Source organism: Paramacrobiotus metropolitanus, unplaced genomic scaffold (genome assembly GCF_019649055.1).
Source record: "Paramacrobiotus metropolitanus isolate TYO unplaced genomic scaffold, Prichtersi_v1.0 Parri_scaffold0000018, whole genome shotgun sequence".
Lineage (NCBI taxonomy): Eukaryota > Metazoa > Tardigrada > Eutardigrada > Parachela > Macrobiotidae > Paramacrobiotus > Paramacrobiotus metropolitanus.
The window spans coordinates 1,434,283-1,458,674 of NW_026570238.1; the positions used below are offsets into that span (position 1 = coordinate 1,434,283).

The 24,392-nt window shown below is 41.4% G+C and overlaps 4 protein-coding genes across 6 annotated transcripts; 3 read left to right on the forward strand and 1 right to left on the reverse strand.

Moving 5' to 3' along the window:
• The first annotated feature begins 353 nt into the window (after nt 1-353).
• LOC129585741 (WD repeat-containing protein 37-like) lies at nt 354-6,243 on the forward strand. Its single transcript, XM_055478563.1, has 3 exons — nt 354-1,011; nt 2,253-2,968; nt 4,874-6,243. The coding sequence occupies exons 2-3, from the start codon at nt 2,254-2,256 to the stop codon at nt 5,851-5,853; spliced, it is 1,695 nt and encodes a 564-aa protein (XP_055334538.1). The 5' UTR covers nt 354-1,011; nt 2,253; the 3' UTR covers nt 5,854-6,243.
• A 3,725-nt stretch (nt 6,244-9,968) lies between these two features.
• LOC129585742 (uncharacterized) lies at nt 9,969-13,218 on the forward strand. 3 transcript variants are annotated; one of them, XM_055478565.1, is made up of 5 exons: nt 9,969-10,063; nt 10,319-10,537; nt 11,399-11,783; nt 12,114-12,234; nt 12,587-13,218. In XM_055478565.1, the coding sequence occupies exons 3-5, from the start codon at nt 11,604-11,606 to the stop codon at nt 12,910-12,912; spliced, it is 627 nt and encodes a 208-aa protein (XP_055334540.1). In that variant the 5' UTR covers nt 9,969-10,063; nt 10,319-10,537; nt 11,399-11,603; the 3' UTR covers nt 12,913-13,218. The 3 variants fall into 3 exon arrangements, with proteins under 3 accessions (XP_055334540.1, XP_055334541.1, XP_055334539.1); XM_055478566.1 differs by having other exon boundaries at nt 10,319-10,411; XM_055478564.1 differs by lacking the exon at nt 9,969-10,063 and having other exon boundaries at nt 10,071-10,537.
• Nucleotides 13,219-13,383: 165 nt separating this feature from the next.
• On the reverse strand, nt 13,384-19,351 carry LOC129585649 (importin-5-like). The gene is made up of 17 exons (XM_055478412.1): nt 19,086-19,351; nt 18,896-18,988; nt 18,523-18,827; nt 17,891-18,221; nt 17,706-17,829; nt 17,388-17,594; nt 17,128-17,252; nt 16,786-17,049; nt 16,621-16,721; nt 16,434-16,551; nt 15,795-16,233; nt 15,546-15,727; nt 15,359-15,470; nt 15,118-15,296; nt 14,952-15,026; nt 14,061-14,606; nt 13,384-13,768 (listed from the first exon to the last, which is right to left on the reverse strand). The coding sequence occupies exons 1-17, from the start codon at nt 19,158-19,160 to the stop codon at nt 13,661-13,663; spliced, it is 3,384 nt and encodes a 1,127-aa protein (XP_055334387.1). The 5' UTR covers nt 19,161-19,351; the 3' UTR covers nt 13,384-13,660.
• Nucleotides 19,352-19,523: 172 nt separating this feature from the next.
• On the forward strand, nt 19,524-24,123 carry LOC129585664 (histone-lysine N-methyltransferase EHMT1-like). Its single transcript, XM_055478437.1, has 7 exons — nt 19,524-20,131; nt 20,259-20,372; nt 20,488-20,592; nt 20,668-21,033; nt 21,164-22,020; nt 22,077-22,821; nt 22,912-24,123. Exons 1-7 carry the CDS (start codon nt 19,684-19,686, stop codon nt 23,715-23,717), a joined length of 3,441 nt encoding a protein of 1,146 aa, XP_055334412.1. The 5' UTR covers nt 19,524-19,683; the 3' UTR covers nt 23,718-24,123.
• The last annotated feature ends 269 nt before the right edge of the window (nt 24,124-24,392 follow it).

Below are 24,392 nucleotides of genomic sequence, written 5' to 3' on the forward strand. Positions count from 1 at the left end.
AAGATGTGTACTAGCTAGTATTTTGCCTTTAAATTAGCTGTTCTGGATATTTGTTTTTGTTACTTATGTAATACGCGATGTAATAATGACGTAAAGCGCTTTTTTTTAAATTCACAAGGGACTTGAACTATCAAAATTTAAATAACAGTGTTTGAAATTAAATGCAGAAATTTAACTATCTCGATATCAAGTTAAAATTTTTTTCCTTTCCTTGAAGTTTTTACTCACGGTCAGATACAGGTAGCATTAAATTTTATGCATTTCAAATAGCAACGTATTTTCTACCGCACGTCACGGTACGTATGACCAGAATCGCGCATCCGTAACTCACTTCATTCACGATCGTCAGTGTGGGTTCTATGTGGTTCTGCGCCGTCGCAATACTAGTACTTGCTAGTTGCTGTTCTCCTGTATCCCCTTTACTTCTCCTGTGGCTCTGCCTGTTAGTGCTTCATTTCAAATATTCCTACTAGTGCAGTGTAGCATTAGCCCCAGTCTCATTGATCTTTCGGGCCTTTTGAGGGAATCTCACGCACGACTCTTCGTATTCGCTCATATGACGAAGTGCGATTACGCAGATGTTGCAACAGCTCGTGAACCAAGAAGTGATTTTCTGCGCTGTTCATTTTCAATTGTGATTGACTGATATTTGATGCATAAAATATTACACATTCTTCAGTAAACTTTGCTGTGTTGATCCCGCCGGGCCTTTGTTTAACAACAAACATCGACTTTCTTTCTTGTCGACAATCCTGCCTCATGCGTTTGCGGATATATGCATCTGTTTGACTGTTTGAAGAAAGATTAGGAGTTTACGACCGTTTTCCTGAATTAAGATTGCCGTTTGATTTCCTTATTATTGTCACAATATTGTGAACTGCAATTTCCTGTATCTTTCCACCGTACCAGATGGTAATCGGCATAGAATGTTCGGAAAAACGCTTTGTTGTTTACCTTCCGATATGAATCGTGATGACGGTGATGTGCAGAAAAGTGCAGTTTGATTGCCAGGTGAGTAAGACATGATTGTTATCTTACTTTGCCAGAAATTTTAAAACAGCTGAGCGATTTACGATTGTGTCCTGATATTTCTGCTTATCGATAAGCAAATAAAATAAATATTCATAAGTAGGCTCCCAACTGTTTTATTATGGTACTACTGCCATGTACTGGACCACTGGTACTGTAATTCTCTATGCTGTTACGATAGATTTATTAGGGTAATCAGCAGGTCTACTATAAAAATCTAAATGCGAAACTTGCCAGTAACAAAAGAAAGAAGGATAATTTGTGATAGTGAACAGGGGTTGAATAATATTACAGTATTAAATTTTGCTCGTGAGTGCACAATTTTTGCACTCATAATACATTATACAGGTGAAAATAACAAATACCGGTAGAGGCGGTGGCTAGCCCTGGCAGTTTGGTTCTTTTTTCGGATGCATTCTCAGGCATTTTATTTTTAAGGAGCTTGATATACGATATAAATGGGTTTGAAGTTAATGATAAATCCGTGTTTCTGTTATCAAGCGTAATTCTTAGCATGCTCAGCTTGCGTTAGAATTCTCTGATTACTATTAGTTTTTCATTTGTTTCTGAAACACATACAAGGGAAATTTTGCAAGCGGGATTTATCGTTTACGTCAGTATTTAATTAAAACAAAGATTAGTTGTCTGGATTAACGCTGCAGTTAGAGTAATATTTTTGCTGCCGACCTGCTGTTTAGAGAGATAATGAAGATGAACAGTCGTAAGTCTAATGATCAGTCCGATATCGATTTATTTGAGTTAGGAGGTTGTTTTTCTCCGAATTGTCAATCTGGTAGCTATTAGTAATGGTTGATGCTGGCATTTCACAGACACACAGTAGATGGAGCTTTCAACAGAACGAAATTAAAAGCAACCTGAATTTTGAACACATTTATATACCTTACTATTTTGTTTTGGTAAAAGGGATTACACAGGGATTGGTCTACGTTAATATTTATGGATGCGTGACAAAGTGAAATTATTGGCAGCACGTTCCATTTTCTTTTTCTGTGAATTGTTCTTGCGTGACAAGGTTTTTTAATTAAAAATTTGCCTCAGTGATTTTATTGCTGATTGATAACTTTACAACACACTTGAGTAATTTTACGGCTGATCAGATAGTTGTATGTGGTCATATGAGGTTTTCGTCTTTTAATTCTCGTAAATAAACATTCTGCCGATTGCCAAGAAACAGCATGCATTCAGTTTTGCTTTTTGACTAGGATGGACCCTGTTCCTGTCAGGCGGCGATCTCAGGGTATTTCGGGTAAGCCACCTGTTCAAAGTGTCCCTTTGCAATCCGGCAGCGGGATGAAAAATTCAATTTCACGTCCCGACTCCTTTTTGCCGAACAATGGCGTATCAATAAACAACCAAGCCCCTGAGCCATCATTAGCCGGGCCTTTCAATTCCCATGCTGCGTCGTCGGGGTCGGAAATCTGTCGGGATCGTCTTATTCATCTATTGGGTTCCGTAGCTGAAGAATATGATAAAGTTGTTAAGGAAAATGCTCGACTTAGACTACAAATTGCTCAACTTACGCAACAAGCCGGAATCTGCAACGAAGGATCGAGTAGCGTGTTAAGTGGCTCGTATCAGACGCAGCAGCAACAGCAGCCGCAACCTTCGCGTCTTATGACGACCGGATTAACGCCTTCGTCAAAATTTGTGCATTCTCACATGGTGTCCAATGATGATACTCATTCGCCACCGCAAACCAGTTCAGTGGATAATTCATTCCACAAACTAAAGATACTCAAGGAGGAGCAATTACAAAAATTTAAAACCACTTCGCGCCGCAAGATTGCATCGGCGACATCACGGCTGAGGAATGTGCCAACTACGGAAGCGCAGATAGTACGCAGTTATGCTCGCCATAATGATGGCGTCTGGGACATAGCGGCGCCCAAATTTTCCACATGTCCCTACACCGTTTTTGGTAAGGCCGGTATAAATTGTGCTCTGCATTACAGTTTGAGCATATCAAGGGTTCTGAATGGCATTAATCAGCGGTAAAATTAATATTAGCAGTTTACCAATTTTTAACCGGTTACGCCGGGCTATTTCACACGCATTGGCGCGTGCATCCAAAACACAATTGGATGGTTCCATCAAGGTGGTTCCATGATTTTTACTTATGTGATTACTTCCATGATTTTTACTTATGTGATTAAGCAAGTAATTTCTGATTTGTTCTGTCGGTAGTGCGGAACGGTATAATAATCTGGAGTGATAGTGCCCTTTACTCTTAACAGTAAGGGCTAAGAGTGATGACTGTGTAAAACAGTTCTGACACCTATGACAGTTATTTAGCAATAGTATTGCCTATAAATGGAAACGAAATTAATATTTATGCACGTGTTTTTGGAAATTCGAAACAGAATTATTGTTTGTCGTATGATATACGAAGTACGGGTAATTGCGGTTAGAGAAAAACGAAGCGGTTTTAAGTGTCACCTTGTTGATTAGGTCAATAAATAGGCGTAGTTGGGTGCAGTTTACGCTTGGGCTGATTTTCATGAGATTCAAATATGTTGTGGTTACCCAGGTAGGAAGCCTGTACATTATGATGACAATTTTGGTTAATTGTGACCACTGTTCGTGCTTTTGCGGCATTGTCGATGATCCTGGGAAAATAAGATGTTTTCCGTTGCATGTCCGTGCCGACATAAAATACGTCGTTTTCTTATGACATTATGTCATTTTTTTGTTGCTGTGGTATGATGTTTTGTCAAATCCATAATTTTAGAGACTAATTTCATAATTTTCATTAAAGAGACTAATTTCTAATTAGAGAAATTTTTAGAAACTAATTTCGTTAAAGTACAGTATAGCGTAGCATAAGTTACAAAGTTGAATAATAATAACGTACGTACGTGTCTTAGAAATTTGGATGCTTAAAATCGCAAATTTGCAGGATTGTATTTCTTACATTTGGTTGTTCCTGTGTTTTTTGAGAGGCAGAAGTTTCTTCCACGAAATATCTATCCTGTATCCATCAGGCCACATAACTCACGTTTAACTTCTTTGGATACACTGCAGAGGCCCGACCCCATTTTTAAAAGTCTGATAGTTTTTATTTTTGCATTATTTTCTGGCTTCTTGCGTGATACGCATTCGCGCCATCGTCCGCATAAAAGATTATTTACGGCAACAATAGAAATGGAACTGGTTGCCGATTTTGAATGCTCAGCCAAAATCTTAATTCAACGTTCGAGATTGGGTTTCCTTAGCAAACGATTTTTTTGCAACCAGATATTTGCTTAGTGAGTATCGTTTTCACTTTTCACTGCATCTTTCATATACGGATATCTAAGAAGTGTTTGCGGTTGTGCCTTGAAAACAGTGGCAGTAGACGACGACTGTCCTGGTTGGGAGCGTTGTATATACTAAAATAATGCAATTGCAGTTTTTTGAATTTCGCATAGGTATCCTCGTACAATTGTCAGTAGCCTTTTGTGGTTTTGTACAACACCCCATCGCACATAAAATGTTTATTACAATTATTAAGGAATGAAGTGGTCATAGCCCTCATAGGCTCATACATAACTGTTACTCAAGAATTGACCCTTTTGTATGCATCAATATTAAATGTGCGTTAATTTACATTGTGGCTAGTGCTATGACACTTGTTTAACGTCTAATATTGCAGGTCCTGTTGTAAATATTGTTTTGTAACCTTTCTGTGCGTGCGTGTGTTCTGAAGATATTACTGCTCTACTAGTATCTACTCGAAAATAAAAAGCGGCGAACCCAGAACAAAGTTCATATAGTTGAATTTGTTTGGTTTAAAACGGTACGCGATACTACATATTAAGGCTAATCGAAATAAGTATCCTTACAGGGAGCGCTTCAGCGGACCGCACGGCCTGTATATGGAATGCGAAAAGTGGGCACTGCCTAATGCAGTACCAAGGTCATGATGGCTCAGTGAACTCCATCCGGTTTCAGCCGGTGCGCGTCAGTGCCGGTGATAGTCTGCTAGTCCTGACAGCATCTGGTGATCAGACAGCTCATGTCTGGAAGATCACATCCGCCCAATTAGCTGAATCATCACGCGAGTCCGACGAAGAGAAGACCACGGACACCGATAATCCGTCCACGATTCACCAGACTAGCAAACCTACCAAAATGCTGGTCAACTACCCCCTAATGGTGTTCCGCTCACATACCAGCGCTGTCAGCTGTGCCGAATGGGTATCCGGTGCCCATCAGGTTATCACTGCGTCATGGGATCGTTCGGCCATCGTGTTCGACATTGAAACCGGGGACAATTTGAATAGTTTTGCTGGACATGATGACGAGTTGACGTATGTTGCAGTCTCGCGTCCACAGAAATTGTTCGTCACTTGCTCGAAAGACACAACGTTCCGATTGTGGGATTTGCGGGAGCCAAATCTACAGTCGGTCAGTGTGTTTCAGGGCCATTCAGATGCCGTTAACTGTGCAGTATTTACGCCCAGTGGAGAGAGTATTGTCTCAGGTGGAGACGACAAATTTCTACGGGTGTGGGATTTGAGGAATATGCGCGCGCCAAAGGCCTCGGTGCGGATGGAAGGCGGAGTGAATCGGCTGTCGGTGTCGGATGGCATGGTAGTGTGTTGTCCGTTGGATAATCGCAATATCGCGTTGTATGCCATTAATACGGGAAAGCTCACCCGGTTACCGCGAGCGAAACGTCAGGGGCACCAGAGAATGGTGACTTCCGCGAGCTGGTTGGATGATCAGCCATCCGGATCGCCGGCCGGTGGAGGGTTGGATGTAAATTTGTTGACGTGTGGGTTTGATCGGCAGGTTTTGGGATGGAAGACGGCTCCGATGTAGTGTATTGCCTGTTTGGCTGTTACCCGGATTTGTGTATTCTGTCCACCTTGTTGGAAGTAGTTTTTTTAGAAAACGTTTTGAATGGTTTTTACTCAGTTGATTTTAATGCATATTTTCTGACGCTGACAGTTGCTGTTTAAACCTTGCCTGGTTTCAATATTTTGTTATGGGTTTTACATATTTTTGCTGGTTTCCGCTTTTTTGTAAATTGCTGCTTGTTGACGGGATTATCGGGATCGTTGGCTGTAATTTTTGGGCTTTGGTTGGAGTCTGGGAGCATCTAGTGGTTAAATCAGTATTGTCTGAAGTCGCCCAACGTCAGGAACGCACTTACAATTAGCAAATCAAATTTTGGATTGGATGATGTACGCATTAAACTCAGCAAAGGTATTTCATCAGCGAACTTGCTCGAATTCTGTTTGCACCATACAACACAATGGTTTGCTATCTTTAGCAAGTAATACTCTGGTAATACTAATTCCGGAGCTAAACAAATTGTGCATGACGAGCAGTGCTCCATGGCATCTACAGGGCACATTCACTTATTACTCGTAGGTTACTGGTTCGTGACCTTTCGATAATTTTTTGGACTTCTTCAGACGTATCGTGATAACTGATACCACTAATTTCATAATGCAGTTTCAAATTTTATTGCGTATCTGTGATAGTAGCAAGATATGTTGTGTCCTACAAATTTATTTTTGTAATTACAACCAAAGACACAATAATTTGCAATGGAAGCAAATTGTTTCAAGATAGCGTCAATACGACGGGTCATGCGTCAGAGACTACGAGCAGATTTACGTAAACGATTTTCCATTTATGAATCAAGCATTTACAGATAGAAGAATATAATAAATAGTACACACAACTTCACAACCTGACCTTATGAATTTTGTTTTAGTACTCAGTATGTAATTGTACGTGGTGCTTATTAAAAACAACCTGACCTAACCTTTATGAAAACTTGAAAGGTGGTTAACTGTCCATTTGCATTTTGTGGGTGCGGCAACGTTACGATCCGGACAGCTGGGAACATTCTATAATATTACGATTCTTGCAGTTGTGCTTTAGCTGCGTGCATTAGAAATTGGCAAAGGTACAGTACTTAGTTAATGTTAATAGTACACACGGAAATTTTAAATCTTTTCAGTTTTTTAGGAATAATTTTTCGTAACAATGATCGCAGATTTTTCTGATTCGATTATCAGGAACTAATCTTATATATTACAAGAAATAGCCTCGGCTTCGCCTCCGCGTTTCTTGTGATCCACGGCCACTGTACTTGATTTCGATTGAATATTTATTAGTATCACATCTATATTTCGTCGTAATATGATCGGTACATCGCAATAGCGCAAAAACACCGGTTTTATGTAATAATTACAGTTCTCTCAGATCAGTAATAAATCTCTCCACTGGATCCATGATTCTCTGAACCTGATGATTCTCTGGACCTGATGCTTCTCAGTAATGGCAGCTCGGTCACCCGCTCACCTTTCGGGCTCCGTACACGGAACATTTCCGGTATCTTGGCCACCCGATCACCTAATTAGCTCTGTCCACTAGAAAGGAGTGGTAGCTCGGCAACTAGTTCACCTTGTGGGCTATGTGCACTGCACTGTTGTGGTAGCTCGGTCAATCGTTCACCTAAAGGGCTCCGTATACTGGACAGTAGTGGTAGCTTGGTCACTTGTTCACCTGACGGGCTCTGTGCATTGGACAGTAGTGGTAGCTTGGTCACTCGTTCACCTAATAGTCTCTGTGCATTGGACAGTAGTGGTAGCTCGGTCACTTGTTCACCTAACGGGCTCCGTTCACTGGACAGCAGCGTCAGCTTGGTCTTAGAAGCTAGCTAGCGTTAGCGTTAGCTTAGAAGAAACATCTGCGTCTTCGCCTCCACGTTTCTTCTAATCCACGGCCCGAATCAATGAATAGCTCGGTTACATATTCACGTAGCGTTTCGAGCACTACTCGGTAGATAGTGGTGGTAGCTCGGTCAATTACTGAGTCAATTAGCGATTTTGCTCACTGGACACTATTGGTAGCTCGGTAACTCACTCACTCAGTTAGCGATTTTGCTCACTAGACGGCAATGGTAGCGCCATAACTCACTTAGACAATTAGGGATTTCGCTCGCTTGTCGGTGAAGGTATCTCGGGCACTCACTCACCTTAAAATAATAAATGCGGCTCTATGCTTTTAGCATTTGTTTAGAAGAGTGATCCTGCCAAAATCAAACAGCCCGATGTCCGTACGGTTAAGACCATTAAATTACAAATAAATGTTATATAGTAAGATCATTATATTACAAATGTGCCGACAACGAAAATCGATAGGTTAACTTGTGATTTCTTAATTTTGTGGTTGGTGTTGTACAAAAATAAGTTCAATTTATGCTGTTTAATTTGCTTACTGTATTTAATAATTTATCTTTCGTATTGTATCCAGGCAGAATTTTTCGAAGTTTCTAGGTCACCTTGCAACTTGTTGGCTCGTTTGCGGCATCGTGCCCGCACGCTTCTGATCGGACGTATTATTCAATAACAAAAGTCATGTGACGCAGTTGTGGACCGCGGCCGATCTAACTGTGGTATCAGATTTTTTTAAAAGTTTTTGGTTAGAGAGATCTCCAGACTGTGGGGAGGCCGCGCGTACTGTAATATTGACCTTTTTCTTAATATGGTATAACCCTTGTAATAAAGTGTAGGTACAGTACGTATATATATTCTGATACTAGAGTAGAAAAACAGTACAGTAACTGCTGAAATACAGTACGAGTACTTAATTTATACATTTTTTACGTGTCAATCAATCTGCAGTACTTATGCCCATCTCGCGAATGGGTGAGAAGTTTCAGCGAGCATGCAGCATTAATGTTTCGAATTAGTATACGAAGCTATGCTAAGAATTTTCATGATAAGATGATCTGTAATATAGTTTCGCGCAACGAAACAGCACAAGCAGAAAACACTCTGTTGCATTCAGGAATTTAGTAATACATAGGAAACAAATAAAATAATCCGACAAATTTAAATCTGATAACCGACTATTCGAAAACAAAACAGTAACAATCAAATTCATTAGAAATGCTGAAGTAGGGAAATTTCTGAAAGGTGGGCAGGCAGAATTATTCGTTTTAGTATTGCCGCAGTACGAAATATGTTTCATCTGATGCTGCACAAACTATCAGCTCATTGTATGTCCCTATCTTTTCTAACCTAACAATTTTAAACTTTACAAATGCGTTTTGATGAATCGATGAATCGCTACTCCACAATATCTTGGTGTTTTTAAAAAGCGGCTGGACATACATGCTGGTACACGGATTCCGCCACCAACTTAATTAGTGCTCCATTAATTTTATTTCTTTGTATGCATGGGTACAGAGTTTAGCTTTGGAGGACACGTCCGAAAGGAACAAACTCATTTTCGCCATAAAGGTTGCGCGAGCTTACAAACATGCAGAAGTCAGTTCGGATGCCGAAATTACTTGATTTAGTCACGATTAATGCTGGTACAAGTACAAAAGCAGACTTCGATAGTCATAAGTGTTTTATAAATTTATAATTTATTAGGAAAGAAATGGTTAACGAACACTCAAGTTCTTTCCATCATGATGATCTTAGCGGCGCAGTGTTTTTTGTTTTGCTTTAAATATAAGTGTTAGTGCGCGGCAGCCACATACTGTGTCCAGACGTACGTTTCATGCTTAATTAACAATTTCGTGTGATGCTGCAGTGGCGGTACTGCCTACTGGGTGCGCTGGATGGCGTGATAAATAAACCACTGTATGCTGGTAGTGCAACGGGCACAGGAAGGATATTTACATTACCATCGGGAAAAGGAAACATGTGCTTTATCATTTATTCCGCCGCAGTATATCGATTAACTCTCTTTTGTCGAATTCTCTCCGATGCCAGAGAACGAAAGGATGGATGCTCCCGAGCGTTTTTCCGTGCAGTGTTGATATAGCTTCCATGACAAAGTGGAGCCATACAAACTTCGTGCATTGTCCGCTGTACAGAAGGTCTCCTGTATATACAAATACAAACGAAAGCCGACTGTGCGCGTACACAGAAGAATGAAATATATAACACGCATTTCCCCAACATTACTGCCGCCGTTCGGCGCACGTCAGCCGGGCCGCGCCGGGATCGGAGAGTGTGTGTGCGTTGGGCTGACTTTATAAAAACATCCCCGTGAGAAGGTTTGTAAGTTACATATTTTCTGTGCTTGAAGGAAATCGACATATTGATTAGTCGCAGTACTAATTGTCGTGTTTCGCACATGCCTTGCCATGGAGCCGTTCAATGCTTCCTGTGCAGTATTCAGTTCACTAGCGGGACTCCATGCACTCCCGTCAGCATAACCGTACTGTGTTTGCAAAACTGTCTATCTACTAATTGATGTTCCTTTAATTTGGCCAATAGTGCAGTTAACGCATTGTGTTTTTGTAAGAAAGGATGCGAATTTCAACCGTCGGATTGACAAACATGCTCAACGCACTTGGATTGGCCACTACATATATGTAGCAATCTGATGTCCTTACCTGAAGGTCTGTGCGCGAACTACGGCCTTCCTTTTGCAGCAAAAATTATGCCAATTCGCTTGTGATTTTATTTGGACGCAATATATTCATAAATTTATTTTTTCGAAAGCGCGACTCGAAAGACACAGTCAGGTTAGGCAATATTCTATAACTTTCTTACTCACATATAAGAAAGTTATAGAATATCACATCATCTAATTATAATCACATCTTGATGTAATGTATTGTAACCTATGTGCCTATGTTGTTCACAAACCTTATCAAAAGGCGTTTGATTGTTATAAATGGTAGCGGCTATTGCTTATTTATCGCATTTATGAGCAGTTTCGCTTTCAGGATGATAGTGATCTAACGAATTATTTTATGATGTCCTGAAATTTAGTGAAAACTGTTATGAACAAAACTGATATAGCGTTTATTGTATCGATTAGGATAGTCGAAAGACATAACTTAATGATTTCATGGATTTTCAGTCACAGTGGTTCGATGCAGTCGTTAATGTTTCGTGGTAGCTTTTAATTTGAGAATTTCTTGTTATGGATGAAACCGGCAACTGCTGAAACTACACTATTTGCTGTGTCTCTAATGTAGAAATACTATGCCGATAAAATTCTTACGCTTTTCACTATGCGTGTGCACGATTTAAAATGGCAAAATCAAGACGAGCAGATGTAAATTTTTCTGGCGATAATAAAGGATGCTTTACTCATATGTGTACGTACAGATAATCTCCTTAAAACACGATTAAACCACAACATATTTAACTTTGCTGACTCATAATGGATTTATGAAGGTGCACAATTAGTTAGAATTTAAAAAAATCAAATACGGATATTTAGCTGCATTTCCATTAGTGCGGTAACGTATTATTAGTAACTTCCATGTAGACCGGCACTCGTATTGAAAGTGCACTGCAGTTACAGGACAATTATAAATTAATACTTTCTGGCAATGACCATCTGAAACGTGTAAAAAAATTAACAGCTTTTTCAGATTGTTCTGCCAGTCGTTCGTGATTCACTTATGCGAATGCTCCACAGGAAGGAAGATTGATGGACAAAATGATATCGATATTGATGCATCTAAAAAGTGTGCTTACTTCACCGGCATGAAGCAAAGGAAAGAGAAATTTAATGCAGCCGTCGTATCTCGAATTTCCTTACTATTTTTTTCGTCCAGTATATAATGCGCTGCAGTTATGGAGTTGTGGATCTCTGTCACGTTAATTAGTCTGAGCATCATGGATTTGCTGCCAAAACAGACGAGAGCATTTGATTACAACATAAATGCGCCAAATTCTGGAGACTATTGCAGTTATTTCTCAAATCGTGAGCCCATAGAAGCTCCAGAACTACGGAATTGTTCGTGGTATAAATTGGTGAGTCATGCCTGCACAATAGTACAGTAACCTTAATCATAACGTCCCTGCCTTTACGTAAGACTATGAAGTACGTATGAAACCTTTAATGCAGATGTAGTGCAGATTAGTTTGAACTGGCTTTTAGTAATTTTTCATCCATTAAGAATTACTGCTTGCACATTTACTGTTAGCAACTATTACCCAAAAGAAACAGTCCTCAATGTAGCTGGATACTGTCCATACAACTATAAGTCTATATAGGAGGTATCCTTGCCGATACATGCACGATGAAGACATGCCGTGAATTTATTGGTTAAGCCGAAAGGAACACAATGGGTTTAATTGCAGAGAAGCTGCTGCCGTCAGACCGAGCTGGATTCAATTTTTAAAGATGTCAGAGCACTGCAAGGAGCGGACGCTATCTGCCAGAAGTTGTTGAATTACATGATTTGTTGGGTTTGTGATCCTGGTAAGGAAGTAATTTATGGAAAACCCTGGTTACGGAACAGTCTGTATAGGCAAAAATAGTAAAAAATTTGGATTCTGCGAAATCCAAGCAACTTCTTATATAATTTTCTTAAATGTATTACTTCTGACTTCTAAGTAGTGCGTTTATTATTCATATGCGTTTATTATTATCAGTAGTGCATAACAGACTTGCTACGCATGCACTGCTTGGCACAGCAAAATGGCAAATCAAATGTCACGAGTCCCATATACCTAAGATATCTTTTGGCGAAATTAATCGAAGTAAATGAGACTTATCAGCATCACAATGCGCTTTATTCGCATGACAAAAGGTCATCGGCTGCTCTTTGCAGGTCAGCATCTTTTCTACTCGAGCAAAAGCCAGAAGCTCAGCTTCTGCGAAGGTTTCTGCGATAATATTTTGGAAAAATGCAGCAAAGCCTTGTTCAAAGGTATACCGATGCAGCAGTTCTATCCGACTGGCCGGTATTTTTGTGAATCCCACCATTTTCATGTTCCTCCCCAGAAGAATGAGAGCTGTTTCTCCGCCGGCGGTGCCTCAGGAGAGATTACGGACTGGCAAATACTAGCGGGAGCCACGTCCACGCGTTATCACCCGTTTTTGCCCTTTTTTATTCTACTCCTGTACAGCTGCAAATGCATTATCAAATTTTTGTAATTGTGTGGCCATATAGTTCTGTACTTTTGTGCACGCTAATTTTACTAAAAGGTCAAACCCGTAAGTCTGCATGATTTTGCCTGACATTTGCACTTCATTTCGTACGGGAATATGCAGACACCTGGTATTTACAATAGTCGTTCCCTGTTGTCTCGTGGCTGGTACTTTTTTAGCGACCAGCAAATGCAAAGCTCAAACGATCTTTGTCACTAAGTAATTTGATAAGAACGCCAAAACAAAATCTGCAGCCTTAAATGAGATCACCAATACCTATCGCAATAACTCCGTCTAAGCAAAGAATCGGAACGGGCGAAAATCTGTCTATTATGAACTGAATGGAGGTTTCCGAATTAAATGACGTACCGCGCATTCTTAGCGAACGCAAAAGGACGCCTATCTTATGCACAAATTTGATTTTTCACTCCTTGCTAGAGCCAAGACATCCCGAAAACACCTGCCAAATCCACAGAGGCGTGAGAAAATTCAAGTTCAATGTTCGGAATTTATCTTTCATTTCAGTTTCATAAATTAGTCATATGGCGTACGATACCACAGATGGTATAGCGTAAGAGCAAATTAAAAAACGAAGCAGTTAAAAACACCAGCAGGGTTATTGATAAACACAAGCGGTACGTCTTCATTCAACAATCATATTATCAGCCGTAAGTGATTAGAGGCAACTAACAAAAATCCACAGCGATTGACAGTCCACATGTTTCCAATGCCGAAGCTCTAATCGAATGCTTAGTTAAACTGGTCCAACTTTTCGTAATGGTTGGTGCAGCGCTTTGGAAAGAGCTTCCTGCTGTTCGTGGGTCAAACCGCTCACAATTGATTGGAAAACGTTCGCATCATGCTACAACAACACTTAAAGTCAGAAATTCAGAAGCCGGTAGATAATACCATAGAATGGCCTACATACTAAACAAAAAAGTCGAAACCTGAAGATGCATGCATGAATGATCAGCTCCATATAAAATTTTTACCGCCTGGACACAATTAACTTTGTAATAATTATTGTAAGTAAAAATATTAACTGAGATGTCACTTTGAAAAACAGAACGAACATCCCAGATTCTCCCAGCAGAACTAAATTAATCTATGGAGGTTTACGTGCATCGTATTACAGTAAGCGTTCGGCTTCATACCTGCACATGGCGCACAATATCCAAAAGACGATTGTATACAGCGTTTGCTGGCCCGCCTTCCTCGTCATCTTCCAGTGCATCTTTCTCCAACGCTTCAGCAATGATCTGCACGATTCTCGGCAGATTGGTGAAATTCTGTCCCAACAGGACAGGGTTATTCTGCTCGATTAACTCTGCAAAGTAGTCGTAGATCACGGGTGTTTCATCCGGATCAATGTACACCGGCAGCCACTGCAACAAGTGCATGCGCACGTGATCCAAACTGCCGTGGCTTTCGAGGATAATGGGTCGGTATTTCAGGAAGCGCACAATGGCTGAGATACAGTTTTCCGTGGGGCCTTCGTTGTCCTCATTTCGCGCATCCGGATGGTTAATGGTTTCCAAAAGCACCGGCACGATCTCGATACAGTGACTAACCAGTGCATCACCCGTGTACTGCGCCATCAATCCCCAGCCAAATGCGGCAGCCTGGCGCACAGGTCCTTCCGGATGTCGCAGACCCGTTTTAAAAATTGGTATAAACAGATCTTTATAAAGTGCTGCTTTCTGAAACGCGAAATCATACAACAATTACTAATGCGATGCACTAAGTCACGGCATAATTACAATATTTATTACAATAAAAACCCTTTCAAGCGAAGCTCGCTCTCGCAATCTATGCTACATGTGAATTACTTTCTGCAACAAGCATTGTGTAAAGTACAAACGGCGTCTACCGTACGAAGCGGTCACAAAGCATTCCGACAAAACTTCTGCCAAAATAATAAGTATATAAAACACATTCGGTAAATCGCAAAAAACCGATGCAAACAAACGTACGAGTATGGCGTGATTCTCGACTCCGAAAATTCTCTCGTCGTGAAAATTTTTCTACCCGATCTATCAACTTACCTCTCCAGCAAACTGTAGAAGAGAATCAAAAGTGCAAATGGCCCACTGGAGTTCTTGGAAAGGACGACTCGGGGCCTGTAATAATGCTTTCCTGATATATTTTGACTACCACAATCCTAACAACCACAATCCTAACACCTATAACTATAAAGGCAAGCTATCATACCGCGAGTTTCATTAAAACGTTCAAGAATTTTTCAAATCTAGGACATAATGCTGCTCCGTAGACTTTGAACAGGTGATGGACCACATCACTGATGCGGGATATCAGGTAATAATCACTCTTAGCATCACCGTCCAAATTCTCCTGCATTTCTTCGTCATAGTCTTCGTCAGTTCTGGCTTCTACAGGATACAAATCAAAAAAATTAGCAGCTCTTTCAGAACAATAACACAACCATCCTTACTGAGCCGTTCTTCAGCTCGGGTGAAATAATCTTCCAGGTTGGTTTCTAATGCCTTGAAAACGTCATCCATTTCTTGCTCTGTAAGCGCTTCCGGGCCCACGACTGCCACGGACTTCATAAAAAAGTGTGGAGATCAAGGAAAACGTTCAAACTAGGTAAGACAGCCGCGATAACTAACGATACTCACATCGGCTAAGCAGCCCAATTTGTCTCCCAGTGTTTCTGGGTCAGGCTCATCATTGATAGACTGTATCAGTTTAGGGTAGACAAATCGCCACATGTTGAACATGTAACGTGGGTCAGGGTTGCGAGCAACTTTGGCCACGTCCAGCATTCGTGGAATGGCAGCGGCAGCATTCTGCCGACAACCTACACAAGGAGACAAATGTATTTAATATACATAAAAGCCACAGCAAATTAACCGAGACTGTTCTACCTTCGTGCACGAAAAAATTCAAGGAGTCTACCATCAGTTTAACAACTGGTTCCACATATCCAGCAAATTCTTCTTTGAGCTCCTGAGCGTAAACTCGCAAAATATCCAGAGCATCGGCTTTTTCATCCAATCCAGCCGTTTTAATACCAACATTTTGCTTATCGCCGGTGATGTTCATAAATGTCCAATCACCATCCTCCTGGTGCGCCTCTACGTCATCTTCATCCACTACCGAGATCTCCGCTTTCTGTTCCGCAGCTTTCATAACTGGACCCATTACCATCGGCAGATAAACGGCGAATTCGCGGCCCAGAATGCGACAAATTCGTCCCCAAGCGTTGATATAATAGGAATACGAAACGTCGTCAGCCGCCACTTCCTCTTCACCGGTCTGAGTCTTCAGCAACATCTGCATAACTTCGTTGGCATCTTGAAAGAACTACAACAACGTAGTCAGTTACCATCGCGATAGCACCGTACATATGGAGCAAATTCAAACAAAGAGTTTTCAAAATCACAAGTTCACAACTCATGAAGGCAAAAATGCATAATATAATAAGCCATAAAGATATAAGCCATAAAGGTAAACAAAACTACAACATTTTTAGATATTATTCGATGTCACATGTGACATCTCACCTTTTCCCGTGGTACACACATGCCAATTAGAGAAATGCATTCGATAGCTTTTCCTCGTAGCAAGCGGAATTCCTTTTGGTGAATATTTTGAGCGATGAATTTCAGATACGGCATGAACCTATAATTCAAAAGTTTGATGCAAAAGGCTTCAGCAAACCACAACTTCTTAAGGCGGAGTCTAACTTACCTTTCATAGTAAGGTGCAAATTTATCCTCAATTTTATCTGCCAAAGACGCAATTTCCGTAATTACATTTTCCAGCACCAACTTCCGTCCAGATACTTGAAACTACAAGAAAGCAGAAACTGCACAATCGGTTCATCTCATTGCAATGCATGCATGTACAACGCACCTCTTTAAATTTGCTTTCCATCGTGGTATACAAAACATTGAGAATCGGATCGAGAAACTTTGACAGAATTTTCAAGTCGCATTCTTCGGTAAAATTGATCATAGCCGCAATGGCATGAGACTGCACACGCGGTTCGGTATCGCGGGTAACAGCGTGTAGTAGACTATCGATCACAACCTGCTTAAACTTCTTTTGGAAGGTTGGCGCAAAATCAGTGGACAATTGTCCAAAGCAATTACACGCGGCATAACGAACTCGCGGGCTCTGTAGAACAGAATAAATGTGCACTTCAGAGTACAAAAACCATTATTAAAAACCGAATCGCCTTGACCAATGTCTTACCGGATCAACGATACTCTTTTGAAGAACATTCACAATTTCATCCAAATGCTTCTCCATTGACTTTGTTAAACCCTCTCCGGTCGCCGAAATTGCCATTAACGCCGCATGGCGAAACTTCCAGTCTTCTGCAAAGGCATTATTTTGTCACGAGGAGCCTTATATCGTTATTTTCTTTTTCTCTCTTTTCTTTTTATGATACACACATCACTACATGACTTTAACCGGTAGCTTCTGCGGCACTGCACTAAATTTCAACATACCTGGTTTTTCGTTCTTTAATAATAATTCGTGACAAGCATTTAAGAGCGGACGAAGCATAGCTTTGCCTCCTAATGCGCATGCCACACGATCAATGGAACTCTCTGCCACGTAAGAATTAGAATCTTCTTCCTCAGTCTTGTTTTCATCCGCTGTTAACCATTCCGGGTCATCCTCCAGTTCAGTCATCAACAACAGCATGGCATGAACTGCAGGTAAACCAAAAATGGCAAATAACATCGAATGCACTTCGGCAGTCTGCCAAAAGCCCTAAACATCGAACGCGGATAAAACTGATGCACCGAAAAAAATGTGCTTACCGAACTGGGGAATTTTAGCCACAGCATGTTTGCGCACAATCTGCGGAGCTGATTCACACAGGGTAACAAGCAATTCCATCGCCAGCTGCCGAATATCGTCTTGTATATCGGCATTTGTGACGGTCTAAAAACCTAATTTTATGAGAAAACAAATCACATGTGATCAGCGGTGTGCAGCAGCTTACCGCTGTCGCAAAATCGAACACTGCCGGGACATCCGGCCGGAGAAGTTTTGGAAACTCTTCTACCAGCTCAATAAGATTTTTCAGAATCTCTGGGTCTCCTTGTTTGACGGATTCTGTTGTCACTCGGTAAATATGCTGCATGCAATCTTGGAATACCTTTATCACGCGCTTGTCGTCCTCATCGTTCGCATTCTCGATAATAAACTGTATCAGAGTAATCACAGCCAGTTGCTGAATTTCGTATGTTTCCTCCATCGTAGCGCGCATAATGGTGGCTTTGATTTGGGTTAAGCGCTTCCGGCCTTCCTCACCAAACAGACCCGGATAGTCGCTGCAAAGAGAATTTGTTACGGTTTCTATCGCTTTCCATGATTTCGTCATCAAGAAATTATAATTACTGCAAAATCACAGCCTCGCTTGTCAGGCTGACAAGCACAACGTGCATACGAGTCATGACTACAGTTACATGTCGTACAACGAAGTATTAAGAACTGGATTTAAAGTCACACTATAAACACTTCTATTCTGTTCAAATTACTGTAAGCGAAAATTTTACTGAAGTAGTAGCTAAGTAGCACACATGGAAAAAATGCGATGGTAAAATAGTTACTGTGTAACAATAAAATAATTACCCGAGGATCATCAAGGCGCATTGTTTGAGATGCTTTTCTTGTCCGCTTAGCGCGTTGAACGTGAATTCCACCAGCTCTTTCCACGTAGCATCACCCTCTTCTTGGGAATAAATGCTTCGTGTAACTTCTGAGATGGCATCGCAGATTTTCCGCTTCACCGTCGGCTCCCTACTGATGTCAGCAGTGAGCAGGTGAACTAATTGGTTGCGGAACGTTTTCTGGTCTTCCGGGCTGAACTGATTGTAAAAGGCTTTGAAATCGCTGGTAATCAGTCGTCTCAACAGTACAGATGCAAAAAGAGCAATCTAAAATGGAGATAAAGTCAGGGAATATGTTAGATACTCCAGAAGAGCACCAAAGAACCGGGAAGTACCTCGAGTTCTTTCGGTTCAGAGGGCCGTGCTCCGCTAATGATCTGCAGCAAATTCACCGCTCTCACTTTCGGCTCCAGTTGGCCGTATATTCCCTAAAGCAATAACTCTTTAAACCAAGTTATAAACGATGACAGGAGATGGAAGATGCTGTAAATTGTTATCGCCGGTCAGGTATGCCACATTCAGTACCTCCGCATCTTTGCGAACTGCGTTGTCTGTACTTTTCAGACGTTCCAGCAGTTCTCCAAAGACAAGCAGCTCCATATTTAAGGAAAGACCGCCTTGTGTCCAAAAGTAAGTATTATAATCGGTAGAAGCACCAGAAATATTTCAAAACTGGTTGTAAATATACACTGTAATTATAGCTGCTAAAATTCCGAAGATATCTGGCTTTTTAACGAATAATTTATCGTTAATACCTAATAAAACAGTGAACTCCGGTTTTCACGATCAGAAGATTGGCTCTTTCCAGTTATCGAAAAACTACGGGTACGGTATGATTTCAAACCATTTCAGACAGTTTACCAACAGCGCCCCGGGCGGGATCATATTGCAACAAGTCCAGAAGTGCAGTCATGTTGACGTTGTGCGTAGTTCGTAATTTTCGTCTGTAAAGCACAAGTCAAAGTGTGAACCTTTTATTATCAACTGTATTTGGAAATTCTTGTTTCGGAAAACGTTGAATATTGTACTTGAATTTTGTTAAGGCAATTTCGATTTCATCAAAATATTATGCAGTTTCTGGTTAGGAAACAGGCAGTGTGTGCCTTTTTCTTAGCATAAGAAAATGTCGTTCGGATTAGGAAATGGTGATGCGTACTTTTCGCAGGTGTTAATGGGCCACATGCAGTCTGCGCTTGCCAAAACTTCCCCTTCTGTAGATGAGAAGCTGCCAGGAGCTCCCTCTGAGCAGCCTTCTGACTTCAACGGTTACGCATTAACTTCTTCTGTAGAGGTGCATGATAGCCAGGAACCACCTCTACCATCACTTTCGAATGGAAGCAGTGCGCATCTTCAGCATTCTCCAGACAGCGAGCGCTTTGACGGACCAGTGATCACTGGCTTTCGTCAAGAAAATTCCCCGGAACTTCCGGAACTTGGTTTGGAGTTTGACAAAACTGAAAATGATGGACGCATTCTGAAAATGGATAGTACTGCTCATGGAGAGAGTGTGGGCGAAGAAAAAGTGCTTGGCGCCCAAAATTCGAAGGGAAAGACACTGACCGAAAGTACAGGTGCGTAGCATAACAGGCTTCGGAGTGTCGTGTATTTTTCTAACTAAATAAATTTGCTCCTTTGTTTTTGCTGTTCTTATATTTCTTTGGTCCTGTCAGTTGATGTTGACATAATGGTTACCTGTAGAATATGAGATCCCTGAAAGGCCGATTGGTGTCTTCGAGAAAGACAGCGGAATGTCTGGGTCGGAAACCAGGAAGCCAACCGATGCTGAGGACAATCTGGTCAAAGATGCATTAGGTGAGAGCTTCTGCCACGTTCAGTAATCGCTGAATAGGCATAGCCTATTAACTCCATCAGTACCTATTCTTTTTTTGCTCTTATACTTGGAAGTTGACGGCAGCTTATAATGCAGATGGCGCCCCGACTGGTCTTGTTAGTACGGACGTTGCTCAGCTTTTCTTCACAGCCATTAACAAGGAATGGAAGATCAGTCCCAGCCGACTGCGCAGCCTTCGGGGTTCGTGATTTCGGCCTGTAAACCTTTTAAATTGGTGGCTGAAGTTGTTACATGAACCCGTGCTTGCTGTTTTAGAACCTGAACCGGAAATATCCGTTTCGGAAGTGGCGGCCAGCGTCCTAATGGAATCGACCACTGAATCTATGGATACGCAAAGCGATACTGAAAGTGTATTGAATGGTTTTCCAAAGAAATCCATCGAGAATGGCATTCCGAAGAAATCCATTGGTCATGGAAGCAACGGCACATGCTCTCCACCCGCCGAGATGTTTAACACGGGTATTGAAATGGAAGCGGGCGTGGAAAGTGAAGGTATTCTAGAACAATCTGGAGCCTCCACTGCAACCGAGATGATTGTGGAACGGGCGGACGAATATCCTTGCGCGCACAAACCGGCTGAAGTCGTTGCTGGCGCAAAGCGACCAAATAGCGCTTTAGAAGGTGTGGATCAGTCCGTTGTAAATAGCTTAAAGGAATTGTTTGAAAAATAATTAAAAGGATATTTCTTCATATGTTTCAGCATCATTACGGTGAGTAAGGGTAACTAGGCTTTTCTTATCTTTTTTCGTAGAAGGCACATCCGACATTAGTCATGACTCCATAAACTGGGAGGCTAAAGTCCGAGGAATTTCCCATTTGGACTGTCGGATTGTGAATGATCTGTTGCCATCACTGAGTCCACGAAAGAAACCAAAAATCGTTCAGAAGGAGCAAGTGGAAATAACACAGCAGCTGAATTCTGTGCGTTTAAGCTGTCTGTGCGAAGAAGTGATCAAACTAGGAGCGAAAGGCAATGTGGATCGGTACGCTCTGGATGTGACGAAGGCCTGGGCAGATTTCAAAGGCCCATCGAGAGTCTCCTGGACTCCTCAGGGAACCGAAGCTGCCTCGACTGTAGCAGTTTGTCAAGCGAAAATGAGTGTGGATGATAAATTGTACGGGTGTATGCGCCCCATTGCGCGTAGTTTCGTGGGAAATCTATACCGCCCTTCCCCGTCACATCCACTGATTGGACTATGCGAAGTACATTGTGCAGGCTTGCGAAATCATAACTGCTGCCCTGGTTGCGGAGTGTTCTGTGAGGTGGGAGAGTTTCGGGCGTGTTCACACAAGAGCGGCCATTTGTACCATGAATCGTGCACAGAAAGGGACAAAATTGGAAAGGTCCGATGTATTCATTGCCTAAAACCATCCAGTCATGTTAAAAAGACGATAAAAAATCCTGGTTTGGTGCCGGTTAACTTTTGTGCAGAAGACTTGGATCCGCAGTTGCTTCTTATGGCTCGACGCCCACCGGTTTCTTATGTGGGAATTCCTTTAGATACTTATTATAGAGATTTTCCTCTGGGTTTCCGTGTAGCTTGTGCGTATTTACCGCCTTCTTATGCTCAAGAACTGAAAGAAAAGCTGAGTCAGTTTGATATGGGAGTAAGTCTCAGATTTATAAGTCACGTTTTTATTCGCTAATAATTTTATCCTTTCAGGTTCAACAAGAAATGGAATGGCTTGATTTGTTTCAAATGGTTAAGGATGGGGATATCACTGGAGTGCTTCATTTCGTGTGTAATCCGGCAAATCTGCAGACGCTCTACCAAGAATGCGTATCGCGACGAAAAAGCGGGAATGATCTGTTGGATCATTTTCCTTTATCTGGACCGGTGCATCTTGCGATTCAGCGGAACCACCCGATCATTTTAAGTATTTTACTACAGCTGGGTTTTCCGTTGACTTTGCCCGATAAGGATGGGAATTTACCGTTCGAACAAGCTGCGCTAGCCAACAGCTTCGTATCTTTGGACGTTTTGAAGAAGTTCTACGTCGAATTACCTCCAAGCGCTGTACGAGAAATATCGTTGCGAAAATTCCTGCAGCAAAAGCGCTTCGACTGCGTTGCATTGTTGTTTCGTTATGAATTGTATGATTTTGGAGAATTCGCATTTACCAGAGACGAACAGCAGGAAGCCCTGAAAAACTTGTTTTCTTGCGGAAACATTGCTGTTATCTCTAATCTGCTGGAATGCCCACATATTGTGGATCAGCTGCGTTATGGAACGTTTGGATCGGAAGTGGTTGGAATTTTGATGAAAAACTGGCGGCATCGATTTGCTGTAGCAGCACTTAATCAGTTGAGCATTCGGCTTCTGAGCAGTATTCCTGACGTTTTTGACGATGGACCGGTTGGAAGAAAAATGTTGGCGGCATCAACCGGTGGTGCTTTGCCTGCTGTTGGTAAGAGTTTTTTTTTAAATTAACGTTTTTAAAATATTGAGAAACTAAAAACTGTCGTTGATGCAATTTTTATATACGTATTTGCTTTAGGAGCATCGAAATTTTTCGACGGGGCAGACGATCCTGTTCTCGTTTGTGACCTTTCTGACAGTCGGGAAATGCATCCTGTGGAGGTGGTCAACCGCTTCGATCAGACCTTGCCGGTGCCGTTTTTCTATTCTATTCAACGCACTGTTGCTCACGATAAATTCTGGAGCATAGGCTTGCATTCGGATAAGTCTTGCAGGTGTGAAAATGACTGTACTCGACTGTGTTCCTGTTATTCTGAAACGGGTTCTAGTTGTTTATACACTAAAGACAGACTCCTGGATGTGGATCGTTATCAAGGCGAGCCTTTGTACGAATGTTGTCGATTGTGCCGTTGCTCACCTACCGAATGCCGGAATCGTTTAGTGCAGAACCCTTCCTTAGGGTTCTTTCAAGTGTTCAAAGCCAGAGATGGCACATGGGGGTTGCGTTCTAAGTACGCCTTGCCAAGAGGATTTTTTGTGGGAAAACTTACAGGATCTCTTGCTCATATGGGGACAGTAAATAAGGTCTTGATTGCCGGAGAAAAAGAACTACATATTGTGGTTGTCAATGCTGATCGCGAGGAGGACTTCACCGGCATAATCACAAGAGACTGTGGGAATTATACGCGATTTTTGAAAATGGAGGCACGTGGCAATGTCATGGCCGTGCAGGTGTATACGGACAACGACGCAACTGATGTTCCACAGATTGGATTCTTTACGAAGGATGTGGTGAGCGCGTTTGAGCCGCTTGTCTTACAGATTGGGCAGTTGAAAACCATTGAGTGGAGCCATGGCATGAGTGAAAACCGATACAAAACGTGATTCGGAGACTTACCGCAACTGGATCATGCCAGTATTATAACACGATTATTTTTTCTATGCCCTTTGGTTTTCGTTTATTTTGGATTTGGATTTTCTAAATAATTCTGACATTACGCCGACATAGAGAATTTTGTGTTCTCTTTCTGACTTTCAGTTACTTATGTGGGTCTCGGATGTGTTGCAATTTTTGTTTGCCAGCTGACGTTACTTGTTTCAGAATTAGTTCTCAGTTTAGACTTTAGACTACTCACCAAAGAACGTTTTTTGGATCTAACATGAATGCAATAACTAATCTTCTACTACCGAATTTCATTCAGTAAGGCAATAAAATATATTTTTTTATGAATCTGTTGTTTATTTATCAAAATCTGAAGTTTCCATAGCAACGCTTGTTTCGGTTAGGGATGTGGCGTATGCAAATTAAATAATATACTCTTTATGTAAGATGGATAATAATATCATTGGAATTATAATAAGAAGTAAATGCAAGTTAGTTCGCATGCTTCTGTATCTTTTAATTCGTTTCTAAAATGAAATAAACTGAGGTCGCACGAAAAGAGTACTAACTTACTTTAGTGAGACGGGTAAACAGTGGTGAAGCAAGCAAAAGAATAAGGACTTAATTTTATAATTTCACAACTGGTTTCGCGGCTAACAAAACGTTGCAAAAGCGAA

Coding starts and splice junctions, on each gene's coding strand:
- LOC129585741 (XM_055478563.1), top strand. CDS start 2,254: ATGGACCCTGTTCCTGTCAGGCGGCGATCTCAGGGTATTTCGGGTAAG. Junction 2,969..4,873: donor ATGTCCCTACACCGTTTTTG/GTAAGGCCGGTA, acceptor GTATCCTTACAG/GGAGCGCTTCAGCGGACCGC.
- LOC129585649 (XM_055478412.1), bottom strand. CDS start 19,160: ATGGAGCTGCTTGTCTTTGGAGAACTGCTGGAACGTCTGAAAAGTACA. Junction 17,830..17,890: donor TGTTCGATTTTGCGACAGCG/GTAAGCTGCTGC, acceptor TTAGGTTTTTAG/ACCGTCACAAATGCCGATAT. Junction 15,027..15,117: donor ACGTTTTAATGAAACTCGCG/GTATGATAGCTT, acceptor GCATTATTACAG/GCCCCGAGTCGTCCTTTCCA.
- LOC129585742 (XM_055478565.1), top strand. CDS start 11,604: ATGGAGTTGTGGATCTCTGTCACGTTAATTAGTCTGAGCATCATGGAT. Junction 11,784..12,113: donor ATTGTTCGTGGTATAAATTG/GTGAGTCATGCC, acceptor GTTTAATTGCAG/AGAAGCTGCTGCCGTCAGAC. Junction 12,235..12,586: donor TTGTTGGGTTTGTGATCCTG/GTAAGGAAGTAA, acceptor TGCTCTTTGCAG/GTCAGCATCTTTTCTACTCG.
- LOC129585664 (XM_055478437.1), top strand. CDS start 19,684: ATGTCGTTCGGATTAGGAAATGGTGATGCGTACTTTTCGCAGGTGTTA. Junction 22,021..22,076: donor TGAGTCAGTTTGATATGGGA/GTAAGTCTCAGA, acceptor TTATCCTTTCAG/GTTCAACAAGAAATGGAATG. Junction 22,822..22,911: donor TGGTGCTTTGCCTGCTGTTG/GTAAGAGTTTTT, acceptor TATTTGCTTTAG/GAGCATCGAAATTTTTCGAC.